Genomic DNA, 18,235 nt, shown 5'->3' with positions numbered 1-18,235 from the left:
AAGTGACAACTTGTCTATTACCATTCCAACAAAACTGTCAAGACACTGATGCACCAAGACATACGCACACATGATCAGCATAGAAAGCCCAGCCATCATGTGTAATCTAGTTAACAGTGTATGCTGAACAAAGAGATTTTTATTTTAAGGTATTATTGCATTTACAACAAGTATAAAGACACTGAAAATGAAGGGGAAGAAAATTTTGGCAGTGGGCAGGAAGATAATCCAAAAAAGAAGCTGCTTTTCCTGGCGATTGTGTCAGATAGCATCCTAGCTTCCAAAACAGATGCTTTAAGGACTGAATATGTCTTTTCTCACCCCTATCCCATGTTGGAAATACACACTCTAACAGCATATTTGGTATTTTCCACACACCATATTATACCTAATTGTGGCTCTTAATGTTTTGTAGCAGAGAGCGCCTTGCTAAGGAAATTACATTTTCCCAATTAATAATTCCTTAAAAATTCTTTGTTCTCCTTCTTTGTTCTCTTGATAAAAGAGTTCTTGATATGATCTCTGTATTTTTAGAAGATATCAAATGCATCTCATAAAATAATTCCAACAATTCTTTACAGCTATTTACTCCTAAACCCTTTTGAAAACTCTAAGGAAACTCCTTGGAACATTTTGAGTATGTCATGGAGCCTTTTGGTATATTCACTGTAAAATCACTGAGATGCGTTCAGACATAGGAAACATTGTGATTGTCTGAGACATTCCAGGCTGACTCCAGCTTTCTCATTGCATGGCATAATTTCAATCAGATGCAGGAAGCAAAAATCAAAGCAGCAGCCAAAACAGGGAATGATGTGGCAAAACCAAAACAGGGAATGATGTGGCAAAACTCATGTCGGAAAATTTTCTTTGAAATTCCTGCACAGCATCAGAGGGCAGTATTGCATAGCCCAGACACTCAAAGCCCTTCAAGGAGGGAAAAAAAAAAAAAAAAAAAAAAAAGAATAAAAGACAAAACAACCCAAACCCCAGAGCAAGACAGCCAGGCTTACATAACAGTTGTTTTCTTAAAGAAAAGAATACACTGGAAATCAGGGACCAGCAGGATCAGCACGGGTATAATGCTGCATGCAAACAGATTGTTTCAAGTTGACACACAAAATCCTGTTCTTGGCTCTGCTACCAGGCATGACCCACTGGGGAAGGTCCCTGTAGGTTCTCTGGCCCAAAGACTTGTTGCTCTCTGTAATTTAAGAGTGAAGCAGCTAGGTGTCAAAGAGAGCTCTGTACAGGTCACTGTGCAGGAGCACTGTATGGCGAACAACGCTCCCAGCATGGTGAAACACTCAGCACAGCAGCTTCCTTTCAATTTGTAGTACAAGGTTTGATTGCTGTTCTTTGCTCTAGAAATGCTTAATTGCTTGGATATACTCGCACTCTGACATCCTGCCTGGCAATGAGCATTGTAGGATGGGAACAAGGTATCAGTTATACTAAGTCTAGGAATGTGGCTGGGAGAAAAATACAAACAGCTCACCCTTCTGCTCCTGGAGTCACCTGCTTCTCTCCTGCCAGTTCAGGAGCATCATCCTCTTCTGAAGACCCTGCGCTGGAGGATTCCTCATCGCTGTCTGCAAGGCAATATGCCCTTGGTCTGAAACTGAAACAATGCGATTTCCAGGTCAAATGTAACATTCTTAAGTAGCTATTCATCACATACAGCTTTGGCTGACATTACATGTATTTCTACTGGGGACTTTGAAATGTCCCCTCCTCTTTTTTTATAAACTTATCTAAAACAGCAAAACCAAAATCACTCTGAAACCAGTCTGTCAGAACGAGCTTCAAAACAGAACATTTGTTTTCTTTGTTGGAATGTAATCCTGCATAAAAAGGATGGCAGGGGAATGGCTATTCTACATATTCAAATAAAACGTGGAGATCATTCAAAATACATTTGAAAGCATCTTTGTTGCTGCTTGTGGCTTTCCATGGAAGTTGAGCAGTATGTAGGCTGGACAGGGTTTTTTTGTTTGTTTTTAAAACTCTGACAAAGACATGCTTTTACATTGAAAGGTGAGAACATGTGATTCTGTCTTGTACTAAAAGCAAACACAGGACTCCAACTTAAAATGACATCGTCTACGAATTGAATCCCTGAATCCCTCTGAGATGTTAAATGAGGTACTAGCATATATATACACCTTATCTTCACGGCACTTTTAACCCAAATCAATAAATTCCATTTTGTCTACTCAACACACACAATTTCTACAACATAGACGTATCTCCAGCAATGGTAACACACGCAAAGCACAAGGGGATCGATCTTTGTCATCTGCTTCCAAAAGGAAATGCACAACGCTCGCACTGCCAGAGCAAAATTGTCTCAAACTAGCAGTTCACCTTACTGTAGCTACAGTGTGTGTCATCACTTATCAATTACATGCAGAAAAAAAGGTAATTTTACAAACAGAAGTAGTCTAATATAACCCTGGGAAGCAGTATCTCTCAGATGTGTTGCAGAGATACTTTTGTCCCATAAAAATTTAGGCTATAATCTCCCTTCAGTAGCTTTGCTGGAAATACTGCTGTATTTGTGGGGAAATAGACCTGTGGGGTTGTGAATTTTTAAACTCCTCTGACACAATGAATGCTGTTTACAGGATTTAAGATTTTGTGGGTTTTTTTCTGAGGATGGTCCAAGATGGAATAAAGCAAAGAATGTCACAGGGAAAAGGGGAAAAAAAATAAAGTAATAAAATCAAACAAGTGCTGCTCTTAGGGTACAAAATATCACACAGTAGCAACTAATTCCTAGACTTCGACTATGGAAGAATTTATGTACACAATCACAGAAAAGGTTTCAAATCTTTCAAACAGATTAAAATTAGGGAAGGATGCAGTGAAAAAACTTCAGTATTAACAGATCTCTACCGAATGCAAGAGCTTGAAAGAGTTACACATGACAAGCTTGAAAAGGACACGGGTTTAGCCCTAGGGACTATACCCAGGACTGTAATATTCTACAGCCTGTTCAGAATACAGTTTATAGCTGCATTTTCTTTTTTTTTTTTTTTGTGTGTGTGTGCGCGCGCGCACATGTGTTCTTGGAAATTTATTTGTAGCATTTAACTTCACACAGCGCACGGACTGAGACTACTGCACTATTCCTTACGTGGAACAAACCGTTAGCTGCTGCACAAAGTCCTAATGTAAAAGGACAGTTCAAGTACATCTCACAATGCACAACACTCCTTCCTAACTGCCTGTTTAAGGACTGAAGCAGCAACCCCATCACCTCTCTACACCGAAGGATTTGCTGCCCAGGCTATGGGATCCAAACGGTAAATCTCTTCTCACCCGCAGATGCATTTTGTACCTGCAGAAGAGTGGAGCACCACACCAAAATGAACCACCTCCCCGAGGACTTCGGGAGGTGTGTGGATGGGTCACGTCACTGACCCGAACAGCAATGCTGGAGCAGCTTCTCATAGAGAAATTCATGTTTTTAGGTCAGATTCAAACTGTGCATTATCTACCTGGGGGTACCCTCAGTTCCCTTTCCTGTGCATGTGACACCACCCCATTCAAAGCATGCCCAGTGCATTTTCAAGGCTCTCAAAGGTGGCACCTTCTTGCAAGGAGGTGTTTCATTTGTCAGGTAACAGGGCTCTCTGAAGTGCCTCCACGAGCACGCACTGACTGGCTAAAACCTCAAGATTTCCTCGCATTAAACAAAGCAAACAATAAATAAGCCTGAGTGAGATTTCAGGGGATCTCCGCACACAATGGACCATTTATACGACACAAACATTGGCAGAAAAACAATTTGCAGCTACAGTATTGTTCCTGAGCAGATTGCACAATATTTTATGAATTGCCATTTGTCAGTTTGTTTTTACATGGTACAACATTGCAAAAAAAAAAAAAGATGGGGTAAGAAACTGCAGTAACTTTGGGTTAGCCTGCCTGCACTTGCCTAATCTCCAGTACAGTAGAACCTCCTACTGTATTAATTTTATAAAATAGGCAATTAAATGGTTTTACAACCTTTTTGAGAGCTGCATTTTCCTGAGACTGCATGCCAGACAGCATTATCAAACTACACCAGCTCACTTCACTTTTATTTCAAACAGTAACACAACAGCAACGATGGGATCGACTGCAACACTGAACCATTTGTCTCTCTTTACAATGACAGTATCCAAGTCCAGTTAAAACCCAGTGCTGTTCCCCCCCCTTTCTGGATGAGAAGATGCCTTTCTCACACGAGTTCGTGGTTACTGCATCTCAAGAGGCGGTTTGTTCCAGGCTCTTGAGGGACAGAAACGAGCGTAAGCAACCAACATGCATCAATTACAGACATCGCGACTGTGGATGCAAGCACGTGCAGAATAGTTTGATTTGTCATAGCAATTGTCAGCTGATAATTAAAAAAGTCAGTAAAATTAACTAACACAATGGAAAGCATAGATAAGGATCAAACTGCTCTATACTCCTCAGAGTCTTTGTTTGTTTGTTTATAATATTCATTTTATTTAAGGGAAAAAAAACCCACAACCACCAAGCAACCAAAAAACCACATGCAAAACCGGAATGCATTAGACTGCTCTTTATGTAAAGCTGGCATGGTACCTGCCCCGAGCATCCGCAACATCCCAGCCATGTGCAGGGAGCAATACGGTTCATGGATATACCTTCAAGTAATTGGTTGCTTAGCTACAGACATTTACATTTGTGTTGCTGGGGGCCTATTGCTCAGCTAGCATCAAGCTGATTTTTAAATATGAAATCAATGGGTTCACTAATTATTTCTGAGGTTGTTCTTTCACTGGACAGATCTAAAAAAAGACACAAATAAAATCCTGAAGGGATGGGGAAGAAAAGCAAGAATTCAACTTATATAGACATTTCATTCTCTGTGCCCCATTTTTTGGATGGAAAAGATGAAATGGAATTTTCAAAAATCACACCCACTAATTATACCGACACAAATTCAGAAACATTTCAAGCAGTGATATTTGTTTTCGAGCAGGTTGATTTTAAATCCTCTGCATTCCTACCAGTGTATGAGATCATTCAGCCATTAGTTCTTTCACATTTATTTTCTTGTCATGACTGCACTATAAAATACCGTTGCTGTAAGTATTACTTCACCATACCTCAAAATAAGTGGTCAGAGCTACGACACGAGTATACAAAGCATCTCTTAACTCTCAAAGACCGCAACATTTTATTCATATCTAAAAAATGGCCAGAATTAGAGAATATTTTCTTGATTTGTTGGCAGTGGTTGTACACTACATCAGAGACCACCTACTGTTCAGGGACTGCAGGTTTCTTAAGTATAAAGAAAAAAGAGCACAAACAGACTCAACACTCCACAGCTGACGGGATGGATATTTGACAGGTGTCACCAGGTTAATACAAATGGACAGACTGATGAAATTCAAACATTATAAAAATAAGAGGGAAAGCACAAATAGAAGTTAGCTAAGTTACAATATGTGTGTTTTCTAATTAGTTCCTCTACAAAGCATTTTACTTAGACATAGCTGGTAAACAGAAGTGGGACTGGAGACTAAAGCAGGGGTGTGACTTTTCCCACGATGCCAAAAAACTATTTAAAAAGTCTTTGCATAACAATTACAGCTTATTACCTTCCACAGTTGTTTACAGTTTACAGTTGTTTACAACTGTAGCTGTGCCACGCTGTAGTAGCATGTTACATGTGTCTACCGCCGTACCTGCAGGTGTGTATCTCTGGTATTCCAGTCCTACTGGCTAAGACTAAGTCAAGCATAAGACAAAACTAAATTTTAGTCACACAACATCTTAAAATCCTAATAAAATACATATTTAAAAAAATGATTGTACTACAAAAACCTTATATTACGACAATTATCGATGGTGGAATCACCCACTAAAGTGGCACAGAAAGGCCAAGTTCTACACTCACATGTGTGCAACCCCCTCAACTCCTTCCAATCGATTGCAGAGCCAAAGCTGCACGCGCACAAGGAAAATCCCACTTTTTCACTATGAAAGCTCTCGCTTCGTTCCACCATGGTAATACCTTACCCTTCTTTGCCAATCTCTCCAACTTTAAGAGCTTCACCAAGCGGCTCTTTACCAAGTTTGGTCAAGTTCATTTTGGTCTCTAGGGTCATTAGAAAAGATCCATTGTAGGACATTTCCAAATCAATCCAAAGTCCTAAAATTAAGAACAACAACAAAGATGTCACTTTAAGAACAGTCACAATCACTTTATTTTAATGTCAAACCAAAACTCATTTTAAAAAAGTCTATACATCACACTTTTTTCCAAAGAGAAAAACTCTTTTTTGTCAACTGATTTATGTCATTAATTCACAAATAATCAACAGCTTATCAAAGCCAGTTTTCTGTTCACATTAAGCTTGTGGAACAAAGTTGAATGTGCAGATATAAATCAAAGCCATGCTGAAAAACACATCGGTAAGTACAGGTAACAATCAAAAAAAAAAAAAAAAAAAAGAAAAATATTTACACAGACCTAAACTACTTAAGAGACCTGAATCAAGATAAAGAAAATGGAACACAATCAGGGATTCACTTCAAAACTATTTACAGTACTGCTCCAAGCCAAACGGTAAGAGGACACTCCTCTATGTTACTTACGCCGTCCAAACGAAGCAAAACTTGAAATCCCAAAGCAATATTGCCTGTCTCGCATCAAAGCCTGCGGTCTCTTTTGCTTTCGACAACGGTGTATGGAAGAAGTATGAAAAGGTTCGCTCAGTAACTCAGCTATAGGCATTCTCCTTAAGACTCACAGGTCAGGGTCGTTACTTAGAACAATTCTAGATGCGTAGTATTAAATTAAATCCTATTCTCTGGACAGACTATTTGCTTATCGCAATCACCAAAAGATTTGTCTTGGGAATAACTGCAAGATTAGGTCCTGCCTCTTAAATGACACCCTGCGGTCCCACCGATTAAAGAAACCTGTAGGGTATTTGTGATCCAGAGATCAGAAATCAGATGCTGCTAAACAGATTACGCGTCTTCCTATTCCAGACACTGCAGCTGCACACATGATGCCCTACCAGTAACTGGCACATCAACCACTAATGCATTCTACTTTTATTTACTCAGTCAGAAGCAATTAATCGTAACTACTCTTTGGGTTTGATTGATCTAGAAAAGACACGCTTTTTTAGTTAAGGAACGACTGTTTTCTTTTCTGCAAAAATGTATCAGAACGGCACTGTCCCCATCCCACCCATTTATATTAACAGAAATACAGCTCCCAAAGACCAGGTCACTGGTACACCACGAGATTACATGGTGGAAACAGCACCGAAGGCCAGCTGCTGCTTTACTAACCCAAATTACTCTTTTCTAGCATACAGCTTTTCCACTGCTGTTCTAAATAAAACACAAGAACTCAAACACAAGCTTATATAGTTTTTTCCTCTTTAGAGTAACCAAGCAGCAGTAAGATCATCGGAAACAAGAACACAGCTAAACAGACATTTGCAATAACCAGTGAGTCAGCATGCTTGAAACATCAATGTTGTTTTAACAGAAGATCAAATTAAGCAAAGGATGCCAGTACTGAGAGGGAAAATCCCTTCTGGCCACAAAACGTTCATACACATTTTCCAGCGAGTAAAAAAAAAAAAAAAAAAAAAAAAAAAGGCTGGGGGGGTGGGGGGGGTTGAAGAATTGGGCAGATGGTACACTCGATTCAGAGCTATCTGGTTCCCTGGCCTCAACAGAAGTACAGTAAATAGTACAGCATATGCTGTCACCCAAATAGGACTGTATTAACAGAAACAAGATATTTTTTTCCTAACATTGTCTGCTAACAAATTTAGTTACTTAGAGGAGCCACATAATCAAAAAATATTTTCTTGTAATCGAGCACTGGTAAAAAAGCATGGACAAAACAAAGCCTGTCACAATTAGTAACTGCATTTTAAAGCCTCACAAAAAGCTACCTCAAATGACTGACTGTCTCAAACACTTAAAAAAATAGATTTCTTATAAGTGTTTGCTCTGGATAATGACCTGAAATTTTAGGATTCCCCACTCCCCGCCCCATGTGTTGTTTATTCATAGGTCAACTTACTAACAAATACATTTATCCTTATGAAAACATGCATTTCCAATTATCATTCCCTTATTTATGGTCTTTTAGGTATAACAGCAAAACAAGTTATTTCAGTAATAATTCACTGCAAGCTCTTAAAAACTCAGATACTAAGAGTTCACATGTCATTCGACAATATGAGGCACGGATTACAAATTCTACCCCAAATGTTTGCTTATCAGTTTAACCGAACAAGAAACTGAAGGAGTTAATTGTTCTCCCTGCAGTTGTCAGTCATTAATTGAAGCCAAGTGTGCAGCAGTCTTCTAAATACCATCTCATGACTTAGAATGACAGTCTTTGGTTACAACTAAAGTTATGAGAACAGAGAACATTATTTAAAAAGTGTAAATCTAGGCAAAGGGAAACACTCCGACAGGAACCTCAAAGTGCAAGTTCGTCTAAAATCAAACCATGAAACCACCTGGCAAGCATCATACGTGTAATAATTTTTAGAGTTTTCACTTTGTTTTCAATAATTCAAAATAAAATTTCTGCCAGTGGTGAAGCCACTTTGCTACTGGAAACACCGGAGGATGTCGTAAGCACTGTGGAGAACCTGCTGTCCCACCCAGGAAGCACATGACAAGCAGCAGCAATACTTTTTAGTTCCCTGAATACTGATGGCACATGAGCTTATTCCATCTACTCAATTTTGATTTCTCTTAAAAGACAGTTTTTGTTCCTCATGACAACAAAACAATTTGCTCTTTTCAAATATGCTTTTTTTATCAAGCTCAGTGGAAAACATACTTTCAAGAAGCTGGCAGCAAAGTACCCAGTGTTTTACCGATAAGGCTTTTCCCCAAAGAGCAGCAAGTCTCAAGTGAGATAAGGGCAAACAATAGCGTTTGGATACCACAGGCAGCATTAGTTAACACGTTATGTATGTCCAAGAGAATTGTAATGATTCCCCAGAGTTCATTTTATTCACTCTTTTACGAGAGAAAGGCTACAGCTTACTAACCTTCTCATGCTTTTAGTCAGTGATTTGAGTGGAACAACATTTTTAATATTAGTAATAAAGTTTATTTATGTCCTCCTAAATTTCATGCACCTGGTATTCTTGCAAAGGTCTGATGATAACTGTTACAGAAGAGTCCTGTAATAAGTGGCAGACAAGTGAGTCTTACATCAAACCTACATTAAATAAACCTTACACAGACCAGGTTCAAACTACATAACAGGAGCAGAGATGAAGCCCCAATTGCTTCTAAGCAGAAACTGGCTTGTGCCAGAAACTGTGCACAGCTGAACTCTACCACAAATTCTCCATCCTGGGTTGCTTGACCTTTAAGAACAGCAAGCAGAACTAAGATGTTGAAGAGATGAACCACCCCAGTGAAGAGAAACCCCCCCTCAAACCCCCAGGGTCAGTACTGCAAGAAAGGACGTGGTGCTACGTACCTGCTGTGTGTCCAATACCCTCACACTCTGAGAAGGTACTACATAAAGAAACGTGATAGCCTTTCCTCACTTAGAAACACTGCGTACAGGAGAGCTAGTGAAGATTGATCCTGTGCAGATTTTCAGCTAGTTATCTGTTCAAACTCTGCTCTGTCCATGTTCACTGTTACTGTTCTAAACGCGCTACTGAGACTTGCTGAAGTTCGGCTCATTGCTGGCCTTAACACTGAACAAGTATTGCAAATTCATTAAATTCCTGCCACCTCGCTACCAGTTTATTGGTTTCAGCACCGTCTAGAAATGACTTTGATATCTTCACCTAAGAGTTGAAAGAGCAGTTTAAAACAAAAATAAGTTGTTTGCCATGCAATCCATAGCTGCACCACAACAGGTCCTCCAAGGATTTATTTCCCTTTAGATCAATTACAAACTTTTCCACCTTGAGTTAAATAACCTCTTTCGCTTCTCCAGCCCAGTGTAACAATATGGTAAGTAAAGGAGTCAATAGAGTGAGAGGAGACAAGTCAAGAAACCCTTAATAACTCAGAAACAATTTAAAATTCAGGACTGCTCTGATTACATGTCTTAGAAGAAAGATGGCATCTACCTCTCCTCAGCATGCAGAACAAATACTTCTGAAGCTAAAAAAAACACTAACCCAAGCTTGTCTTTCTGCGAAGCTACTTAGGTGACAAGAGTATCCTCAAATATACCCCTGTGACCACACACAAGCCAGAAAAAAAAAAGAAAAAAACCAGTTCCAATTCATAAAGCAGCAGTGTGAAAGTCGTTCAGCTTAGCAAAATCCATATTTAATATTAAGGAAATAAAACAGTGTTGTACTTTGAAGCTTCTTTTCAAAGCAACACTGTATTCTTGTCTTCTAAGTTATTACAATTGTATTTTCTGAATCGCTGTTTTCAGAACAAGGCCACTTCTCTTGAAGAGGGCCAAATGCCAAATCTGTTTTCTGCTATGGTAACAGAATCAGATCTTGAGATGTCCTGAGATATGCATCGCTCTCTGTCGTCCATGACTGTATCAGATACAGATCTCCATTGCATGCAAATTTTAATTTAGTTCAGTAATTATCTCCAATAGAAAGACATGATTGTATTTCCATTATCTACAGATTTATGTTTATACCAAGCCTGATGCTACTACTATTGGAGATAGAGACCACTAAGCATCTCCTCAAAATAAGCTCTTATTAAGCGTACCTTCCTCCGATTAAAACACCCACAAGATAAACAGATCAGAATTCTGTTCTCCACAGGTGTGAAGGCATGAACCCGGCAAAAGCAGAAGACGAAGTATGTGTTTTACCTCTGTGATCAACAGAAGGTTTGAAGGCTTGAAGGATCTTCGGCACTGCGATCCCCATGTCGAGCTCAGTTAGCGTTAGCTCATTCATGAAGTACGGCAGCTAGAAGAACAGAATGTAAAAATCAAATCCACGCTATGGAACTAAACAGCATTGTTTCCTGAGACAAGAAAGGTCATTAAACTTAAGGAATGGATCAAGCTGAAAAGCCACCAGTGAAAGACCACAAATATGATTACATAAATTTCTTCCAATTCTAGGATTTTGCAGTTATCAGTTTCAAAATAATATTTTAGGGAGAAATTCAGCATCTGAACTTGGAATGTTTTTAAAACTATGCTGAAGTTCAGATGCTGACCTTAAACTTCCAACATGCTTTTTAGTCAACACATGTAAGAAGCTCAAGAATGAAGTGTAAATCTTATTTTACTGTGAATAAAAATCAAACACTTGTTTGGATTTTAAAATCAGTCACGTATTTTATAGTTGCAGTTACATCAATGTCTCAGCTATTTTTATCCTTGGCAAATTTTTTTATAACACATTAGCTTTTAAAACTGTATCATAATTTTAGTGTAAGAGAGGCACAGAATCACAATTATTTTGGTATCCATTTACTGTAATTATTCCTAATTGATAGAAATTCTTTCTCCTGTGAACAGACAGTGCTTTAACCTACCAAAAACACATCTATCCCCCATTCCCAGTCTTTTGCTTAAGCTGTTTCCAATGAGATGTTTGGGTACCCTGCTGTCATAATTGTGGAAACAGCCAGGGTGGAATTAGGTTACCACTTATTTCCCAAAACACAAGCAACACTATTTCACAGCTGGTACTGCCAGCTAAGTTTCAGAGCTTTTGTCAGCAAGACTACATCTTCCTTTGCTTTTAGGAACAGGGAAACTCCTCCCCGAACATCAGGGGCTGAACAGGCCTGTGATTAACTGCTGCTGCTCGGAAGAGTTACCGAATGCAAAGGGAAGACCCAAAAGTCATTCAAAAGCACCACTCCTCCCTTCACGCTTTGAGCTTATGCAGCTGATGCACAATTACATCCTACCACCCCACAGACACCCAATGACCTCTCCTGCAAGTAACGTATGTCTTAGCAGGAACACATCAGAACTGTGGTTCCCTGATCTCCTCCATCTGAAAGGCAATCTACTATTTCCCAAAGCAGATTTCATAATTTATAAACAGTTCTACTTATCCCTAAAGTAAATAAAATAATACTTCTGCTTCTTACATAAAAAATTCACAAACAGTGGTAGCTGGAGTTCATTTGAAACTGAAGCAGCAAACACTGCTTCAAAAACATGTTGAGATCCTACTGTGAAACAGAGAGCAGAGCTGAACTGGAACTCTGTATCGTATCTATCTACTTATCTTTTACATAAAAGTGTGAAATCAGTGCTTCTTCCACTATTTTAAAACTCAAAGACTATGTGCTTGTTTTCCTCCGTAAGGAATGTGTAGTGCAAGTCTCCAGAGCAGTTACCTTTATTTTGCTAAGTTTCATTTGGATCTTCTTTGACACTAGATCAGACCAATACTTTTCTCCTAAAAAATCCCAAAATATTCTTCCAAGCAAAGCATTCACCCAGACCTCCTGTTCTTCTTCAGCTTCCGCATGGGCATCTGGTAACTGAAAACACAGAGCAGGTTATTCAGCTCTATAAATTCAGGTCAGAAAAGGCCTCATTTATACTGGGAAGTTCGTGTTACAGCCCGGGTTAGCCAGTAACGCCAATGTCCAGCACAGAGTGCAGCTTTACAGCCACATCAGCTGGCCTGACATGAGCTTGCTTGTCATCATCCTGACATGCGACAGAGTGAACAGGACTACACAGATATAGATTGACCTCTGGCAATGAAATGAGAAAGCTGTGTGTAATTTAACCTCTGGCAGAAAAAGCAGATCAGCCCAGAGTGGGCAGAATTTAAATGTGTCTGTAGCAGACACGCTCTTCCCAACAGGATCCAGAACAGCTACTCTACTCTTCCTTTGCTTTATCAAAAAAACAGCAAAGCAAGATCCAATCTTACATCCTTAAATCCAGTTCAGAAACATCACAAACAGATGATAAACAAAGTACAGGGAAACACCGTCTTCCTTCCAATGTGTGTATATAGGACGCAGGATATATGTTGTTCCCTCTGCTGCGCTGAAGGTTTTGCTTACGGTCCAAGAGATTAAGTCTCAGTTTACTTGAGCACAATTCCAAAATACTTGGAGGTATTACCTGTTCGGATGTTGCAACACTGACTACAGACACAGAAGCAAAGGCAGCTGACATAATTTTGAGTGCATACATGCCACCATGTATTTCATTAAAATCAGGAGGTTTCCATGAAGGAAAGACGTATTTAACATCTCTCAACTGCCTGCAATGACAGGAGAATTCACCACCTTTCGTTCTTACAAGCAGAAATCCTGAAGCCACTGGCAAAGCAGTGCTTTCTAGAAGCAGTCAGGTAGACGCTATGTTTCTGAACACGGTTTCTTGGCAGCGCCTGCTCCCAGTGGCTGCAGCCTCACGCAGGCAGCACTGCTGCGTTAGGAGCTGCTGCTGTGACGCAGGTTCCCTGCCAGCCCCGCTGAGCTATTTATAGAATGATTTCAGACACGTGCCACGTTCAGCAGCAAACTCATTGCTGCTTCAGGGGTTGCTGGGGGCTGAAATAGACTTTTTCCTGGAGGAACACAAGATGTGTTTATTCCTAGGGTATACCAAGGATGACCTCTCCTTTCGGGGCATCGTATGAAAGCCTGGCAACAAAGATGCATGACATGAATTACATCTTTTAAATGAATTTGATTGTACTTAACACTAAGGATCCATGTATTAAGAGTGCCATACTTTAATACTATCAGGGCTATAGACATTGTTTACTATTATGCTGTTTACATACTACACAATACTTACAAATGAGCCATTTAGTATTGCTTTAGAAAACGTCTAAAACCAGAAACCAGACAACCCATCCATCCATTTCTTGTGCCTTTTTGAGCAGGGCTGTCTACAGGCTACAGCAAATCCAACTGCAGTCCATCCAAGAGCCGCTTCCACTTCTGCTCCCCAACGAACCCAAGCAGCAGATACACTGGAGTAAACACTGTCCCACTGTCACCAAAGCCGCAGCCAGAGGACCATCAGATACATCCTGAAGGCAAATTCCTAACTCTATTCATGGCAACAGGGCCAGGAATCACTCTTGAGAAGAACCGAAGAGGTTAAGGGCTTCCTGAAGCATGCAACAGAAACACAGTTCTCAGGTCCAGCACAAAGAGCACAGCTTCACGTGATCCAGAGTGCATGAGCCAAGCCAGACGTGGGGCTGAAAACAGATTTTATAGCGTAGTATCTGCACTGAAAAACTGCTACAGACAGCATCCAACTCATACTTGTGTTACATGACAATTCTGTCCCAATCAGGTGCTCAGATGCACTGAGGAACTGCAGAGGGTCTTCAGCTCCACACAAGCAGCAGAAAATGAAGATCAATTTTACTACCAAGTACTAAAAATTCCACTTAAATGTTTTTAACAAGCCAAGACCTCAAAAATAGACTTTTAGTTCAATCTACTTCAGAATATACACAGAAAAACTTAGCTTTTTACTACTACTGGCAAATGACATTTGTGGAATTTTGTTTGATCTTTTGTTTGTTTTGTTTTAATCTTAAGCATAAGATACAAGCTCTTTTGGGACCAATGTTTTTTAGAACACACCTGTGCATTCCTAATGAAAAAAATTTACAGCCGTATTTCCTTCAGCTGTACAATCTTTTCGGTACAAGACACGCAAAGTCTAGAAAAAACACAGGTGTTCTTGGGAGATAAGAAATCAAACTAAAATAAATGGAAAACTTGTATATTACATTAAGAAGAAACTGTGGTCAACAGGGAACTGGCAAGCATGAAAACTCACACTGACTTTATAAAAAGTTTAGGTCCAACCTGTAGTTAAAGAAATTAATTTTTTTTTCTACATAACTGATCCTTAAAGTAGCAGTTAACAAGATAAAATACATCACCACCTCCGACACATCTTTCAGGGGAGAAGTATTACCTTTTTCACAGCTGTAGGGCTGCTATCTGCACTGAGTACCGGACTACCTGAAGGGCTTTTCTTCTCGTGTGGAACACATTTTGCCATATAAATATTGTAGTCCAGAAGCATTTTCTGCCGCACATTGCCAACCAGATCCTTGTGCTTTGGCTGGGATGCAATTTCTTCTGCACTTCCCTTGCTGCTGCTTCGGCTGTGTGTGAGAACTCCAGATTGACTATCGGTCCTACCGTGTGTTGGCAAAATCCCTAAATTAAAAGGAATAATAATCATTTAACAGAAAAGGAACCTGAGTGTCAAATAGCAGAGAGTATGATCAAACACTTAAAGGAACAAAATCAGCTTGCAGATATAATTTATTCTGAAAAAAGACCATTCAGAGTAGCGCTTTCTCATTTTCAAGGGTAAAAGTAAATTCCACTATTGTGTGCTTAGGTGGTCCTAAACCCAAATCAGTCAATATTTGGTATGATTCAGCACTCAGCAGGATGTGGGACTGGAAAACTCAGCTGATCAACAGCATATTTAAATATGGACACTCACATATGTATAACATATGGCAGAACCCCCAATAGCCCTGCTGGGGAACGCCTAAAATAAAAGTCAGATGATTAAAATGTACCTATAACTAAACTTTTTAAAATATATTTAATTATAACCTGTTACAATTAAAAGGACTGTCAAAAACATCTAACTATTAGAATTTTAATTAGCCATTAATTTTGCATTTGCATTTCAAGAAGTTATGTGCCAGAAATAATGATGTTAACCAATTTTTAAAGAGCTTCCCAGAGAATAGATAAAGACAGAAAAGCATGAGTCATTCAGATTCTAAATTATATCACAGCATGGTTTTAAATTAATATTTCAAACATTTGATATACTACTTGAATACTGTAGACTACACTACTTGAATACTGCAGACTAACATGTTTGTTAGTTCAGATATATGTATTAGCACAGGACTTTTTATTTAAACAGTAACATGGTTTTTTCTTGTGACATTAACCCATGAGAAAGCTCTTTATTGTTTACAGGAGACTGGAGTGGAAGGAAGGAAGGATGGAGAAGAAAGAACAGGTAACGAGGACTAAGTCTAATACCACGAATGTGACATCAGTTCCAACTGGGGGGGGGGGGGGGGGGGGGGGCGGGGAAGACTGTAACAATTCATCCTTACAAAAACTACAGAAGTTGTTACAGACACTGAAAAAAATAGTGTATTCACATAAAACAGTCTAAAAATAGTAAGAATAGTTGAGGGCATACAGCCAAGTATATAGCCGAGAGAGGAAAAGGCAGGGTGGGAAAGTGGGAACGAAAGGCCAAGATAAGGAGCCGAGAAGTATCTTTAGGATTATTTGTCTGTAAAGGCCACGATGGCTGCACAGTTGCTATAACTACCACTGTGAAAACATAACTTTGGTTTGTTTCTTTTAATAGACACTTTTACTAGAACATAATTTTTGAATACCTGGCTTGCTTCCACATAAACTGGATGACTTCTTTGCTTCAGACTTCAGCTTGGATGCGAGAAGGAACCTTCTGAACCATTCCTCCTTCTCCCTACCCGTCCTTCCAAAGAGATAAAGCACTTGATCCTTTTGGCTAGCGTACTTTGCTCCATCCGGAGGTTTCTTGGATTCTTCATTGTTCAAGTCCACTTTTTCAGCAGGTAACTTTTCCTCCACATTCTCTTTATCAGTCTGGGCCTTAGCCATAAAGTCATCCTGCCTAGCGAGTTCGATGCAAATAGGGTACTTCTTATTCCAAATCCGTTTTCGTGCCAGACTCTTAGGAACCAGGGAAATCTGATGAACAAACAAAAGGATTAAATTAATTTATTTTTCAGTTGTATCTTCTATGTTTCTATACTCATATAAAGAACATAGGAATGCAGGAGATACTGGATCTGCTGGATTTAACTGACTCTTAACTTACAGCTGGTTGATGTCCAATCCACTGCTATCGCTAAGTCTTTGCTGAGCCATCGCCTTGGAATTGAAACAAAGACCATTTAAGTAGCTTAGACTTCTACAATCATGCGGATTAGAAACTCAGTTTTCATTTAGAAGATCTTATTCTCAATAGATACGCAGAAAAACCAGAAAAACCAAGGACCTTACTTCTGTGACCATGGGGTAGATAATGAGAATCTAAACTGAGTTTTAAACTCAACTTTCCAGGCCCATCTCAGGAAACAGAGTGTTTGAAGTTGGCAACAGTCACACCAAGTACGAATCAAGCCGTAAGAGTGACTGGCAGACAATTATATTCCGAATTCAGTAGCTTCAGAGAGAACCCAGACAATGCAAGTGATGAGAAGAGTGGTAAGCGTTAAAAATTCTTATCTAAGGGCTGAACTTGCCCATGTTCTCCAAGGACTGTGGGTAAATACCTTGAAGAATAGCCGTCATCTGTTCATTACAGTCAGGGTACTCCAGACTTTTGTAACTTCGACAGTTTTGTAACCAATGTGGCTGGGCTGGTGGGGAAGTACTAGAAATTTTTCCAAGATACCATGGGGAACCAATGTCAGTCAAGTGCTCTGGTAGCATGTGATAGCTTCGCTTGTCTTGATTATGGGAAAACAAATCTGGAATAGGCAGTAATCTAAGCTTTTGCTTAATCTTTTCCATCGCCTTCCTTTACTGGAAAGCGGAGCTGACAGCCAGCTGCTTTCCCATAGCGGCTCGGGGAAACAAAGGGAGGTTTTCCTCACGGCTGCCTTGGTCCCTCTCTCCCTCTAACTTCCACCTTCAGCTGAAGCACAGCTCCCGTCTACGTCTGTACTGCCAAGACCCTCTATTGATGCAGCACGTTTAAAAAATCCATTCGTTTAATAATGAGGTATTGATGTATTACTTAATGCAATGCCAATGGAATCAACTTCACATGGCGACTCTTCACAGATTTGGGGGAGGCAAATAACACATAGAAAAAACATCCCAGCATTACTCTTGATGCACTCTTCCAACTGCAAAAATCCTTATCTCCTTCCCTAAGCGGTGGGTACCAACAGCAAGTTGTGTCTGTCCCAGCCAGCTCTTGCTCTCCTCTGTTCCGTTTCTATAAAATGCATGTTCCCTCTTTGAGTGAAACGCCGAAGTTGCCTGAACTGCCTTGGGACAGAGACAACCACCAAAGATCATGTATTTTGGTGTAAGCTTCAGAAGAGTCACACAGTAATCTAATGTGTGGGGAACAATCCTCCGAACTCCCACGTGTTCACTCCTGCTCTGAACCAACAGAGGGAAATCATGCTTTCCCCTTACTGTGTAAATATGTAATTTTTCTAAAGCCCGCTCCATTTTCCTCCCCAGCACAATC

General features: G+C 39.8%; 1 protein-coding gene across 5 annotated transcripts in view; it reads right to left on the bottom strand.

Annotated features, from left to right (window-relative positions):
• TEX2 (testis expressed 2) overlaps window positions 1–18,235 on the bottom strand; it is a 54,798-nt gene that overhangs the window by 3,739 nt on the left and 32,824 nt on the right. For all 5 annotated transcript variants that reach the window (XM_056340195.1, XM_056340372.1, XM_056340016.1 and 2 more), the window contains 6 exons: window positions 16,380–16,716; window positions 14,906–15,153; window positions 12,331–12,477; window positions 10,835–10,934; window positions 6,046–6,178; window positions 1,499–1,621 (listed from right to left, as the gene is read on the bottom strand). In XM_056340195.1, the coding sequence (XP_056196170.1) occupies window positions 1,499–1,621; window positions 6,046–6,178; window positions 10,835–10,934; window positions 12,331–12,477; window positions 14,906–15,153; window positions 16,380–16,716 (1,088 nt within the window). The remainder of the gene's footprint in view (window positions 1–1,498; window positions 1,622–6,045; window positions 6,179–10,834; window positions 10,935–12,330; window positions 12,478–14,905; window positions 15,154–16,379; window positions 16,717–18,235) is intronic.

Source organism: Falco biarmicus, chromosome 1 (genome assembly GCF_023638135.1).
Source record: "Falco biarmicus isolate bFalBia1 chromosome 1, bFalBia1.pri, whole genome shotgun sequence".
Classification (NCBI taxonomy): domain Eukaryota; kingdom Metazoa; phylum Chordata; class Aves; order Falconiformes; family Falconidae; genus Falco; species Falco biarmicus.
This window is presented reverse-complemented; position numbering and strand designations above follow the sequence as displayed.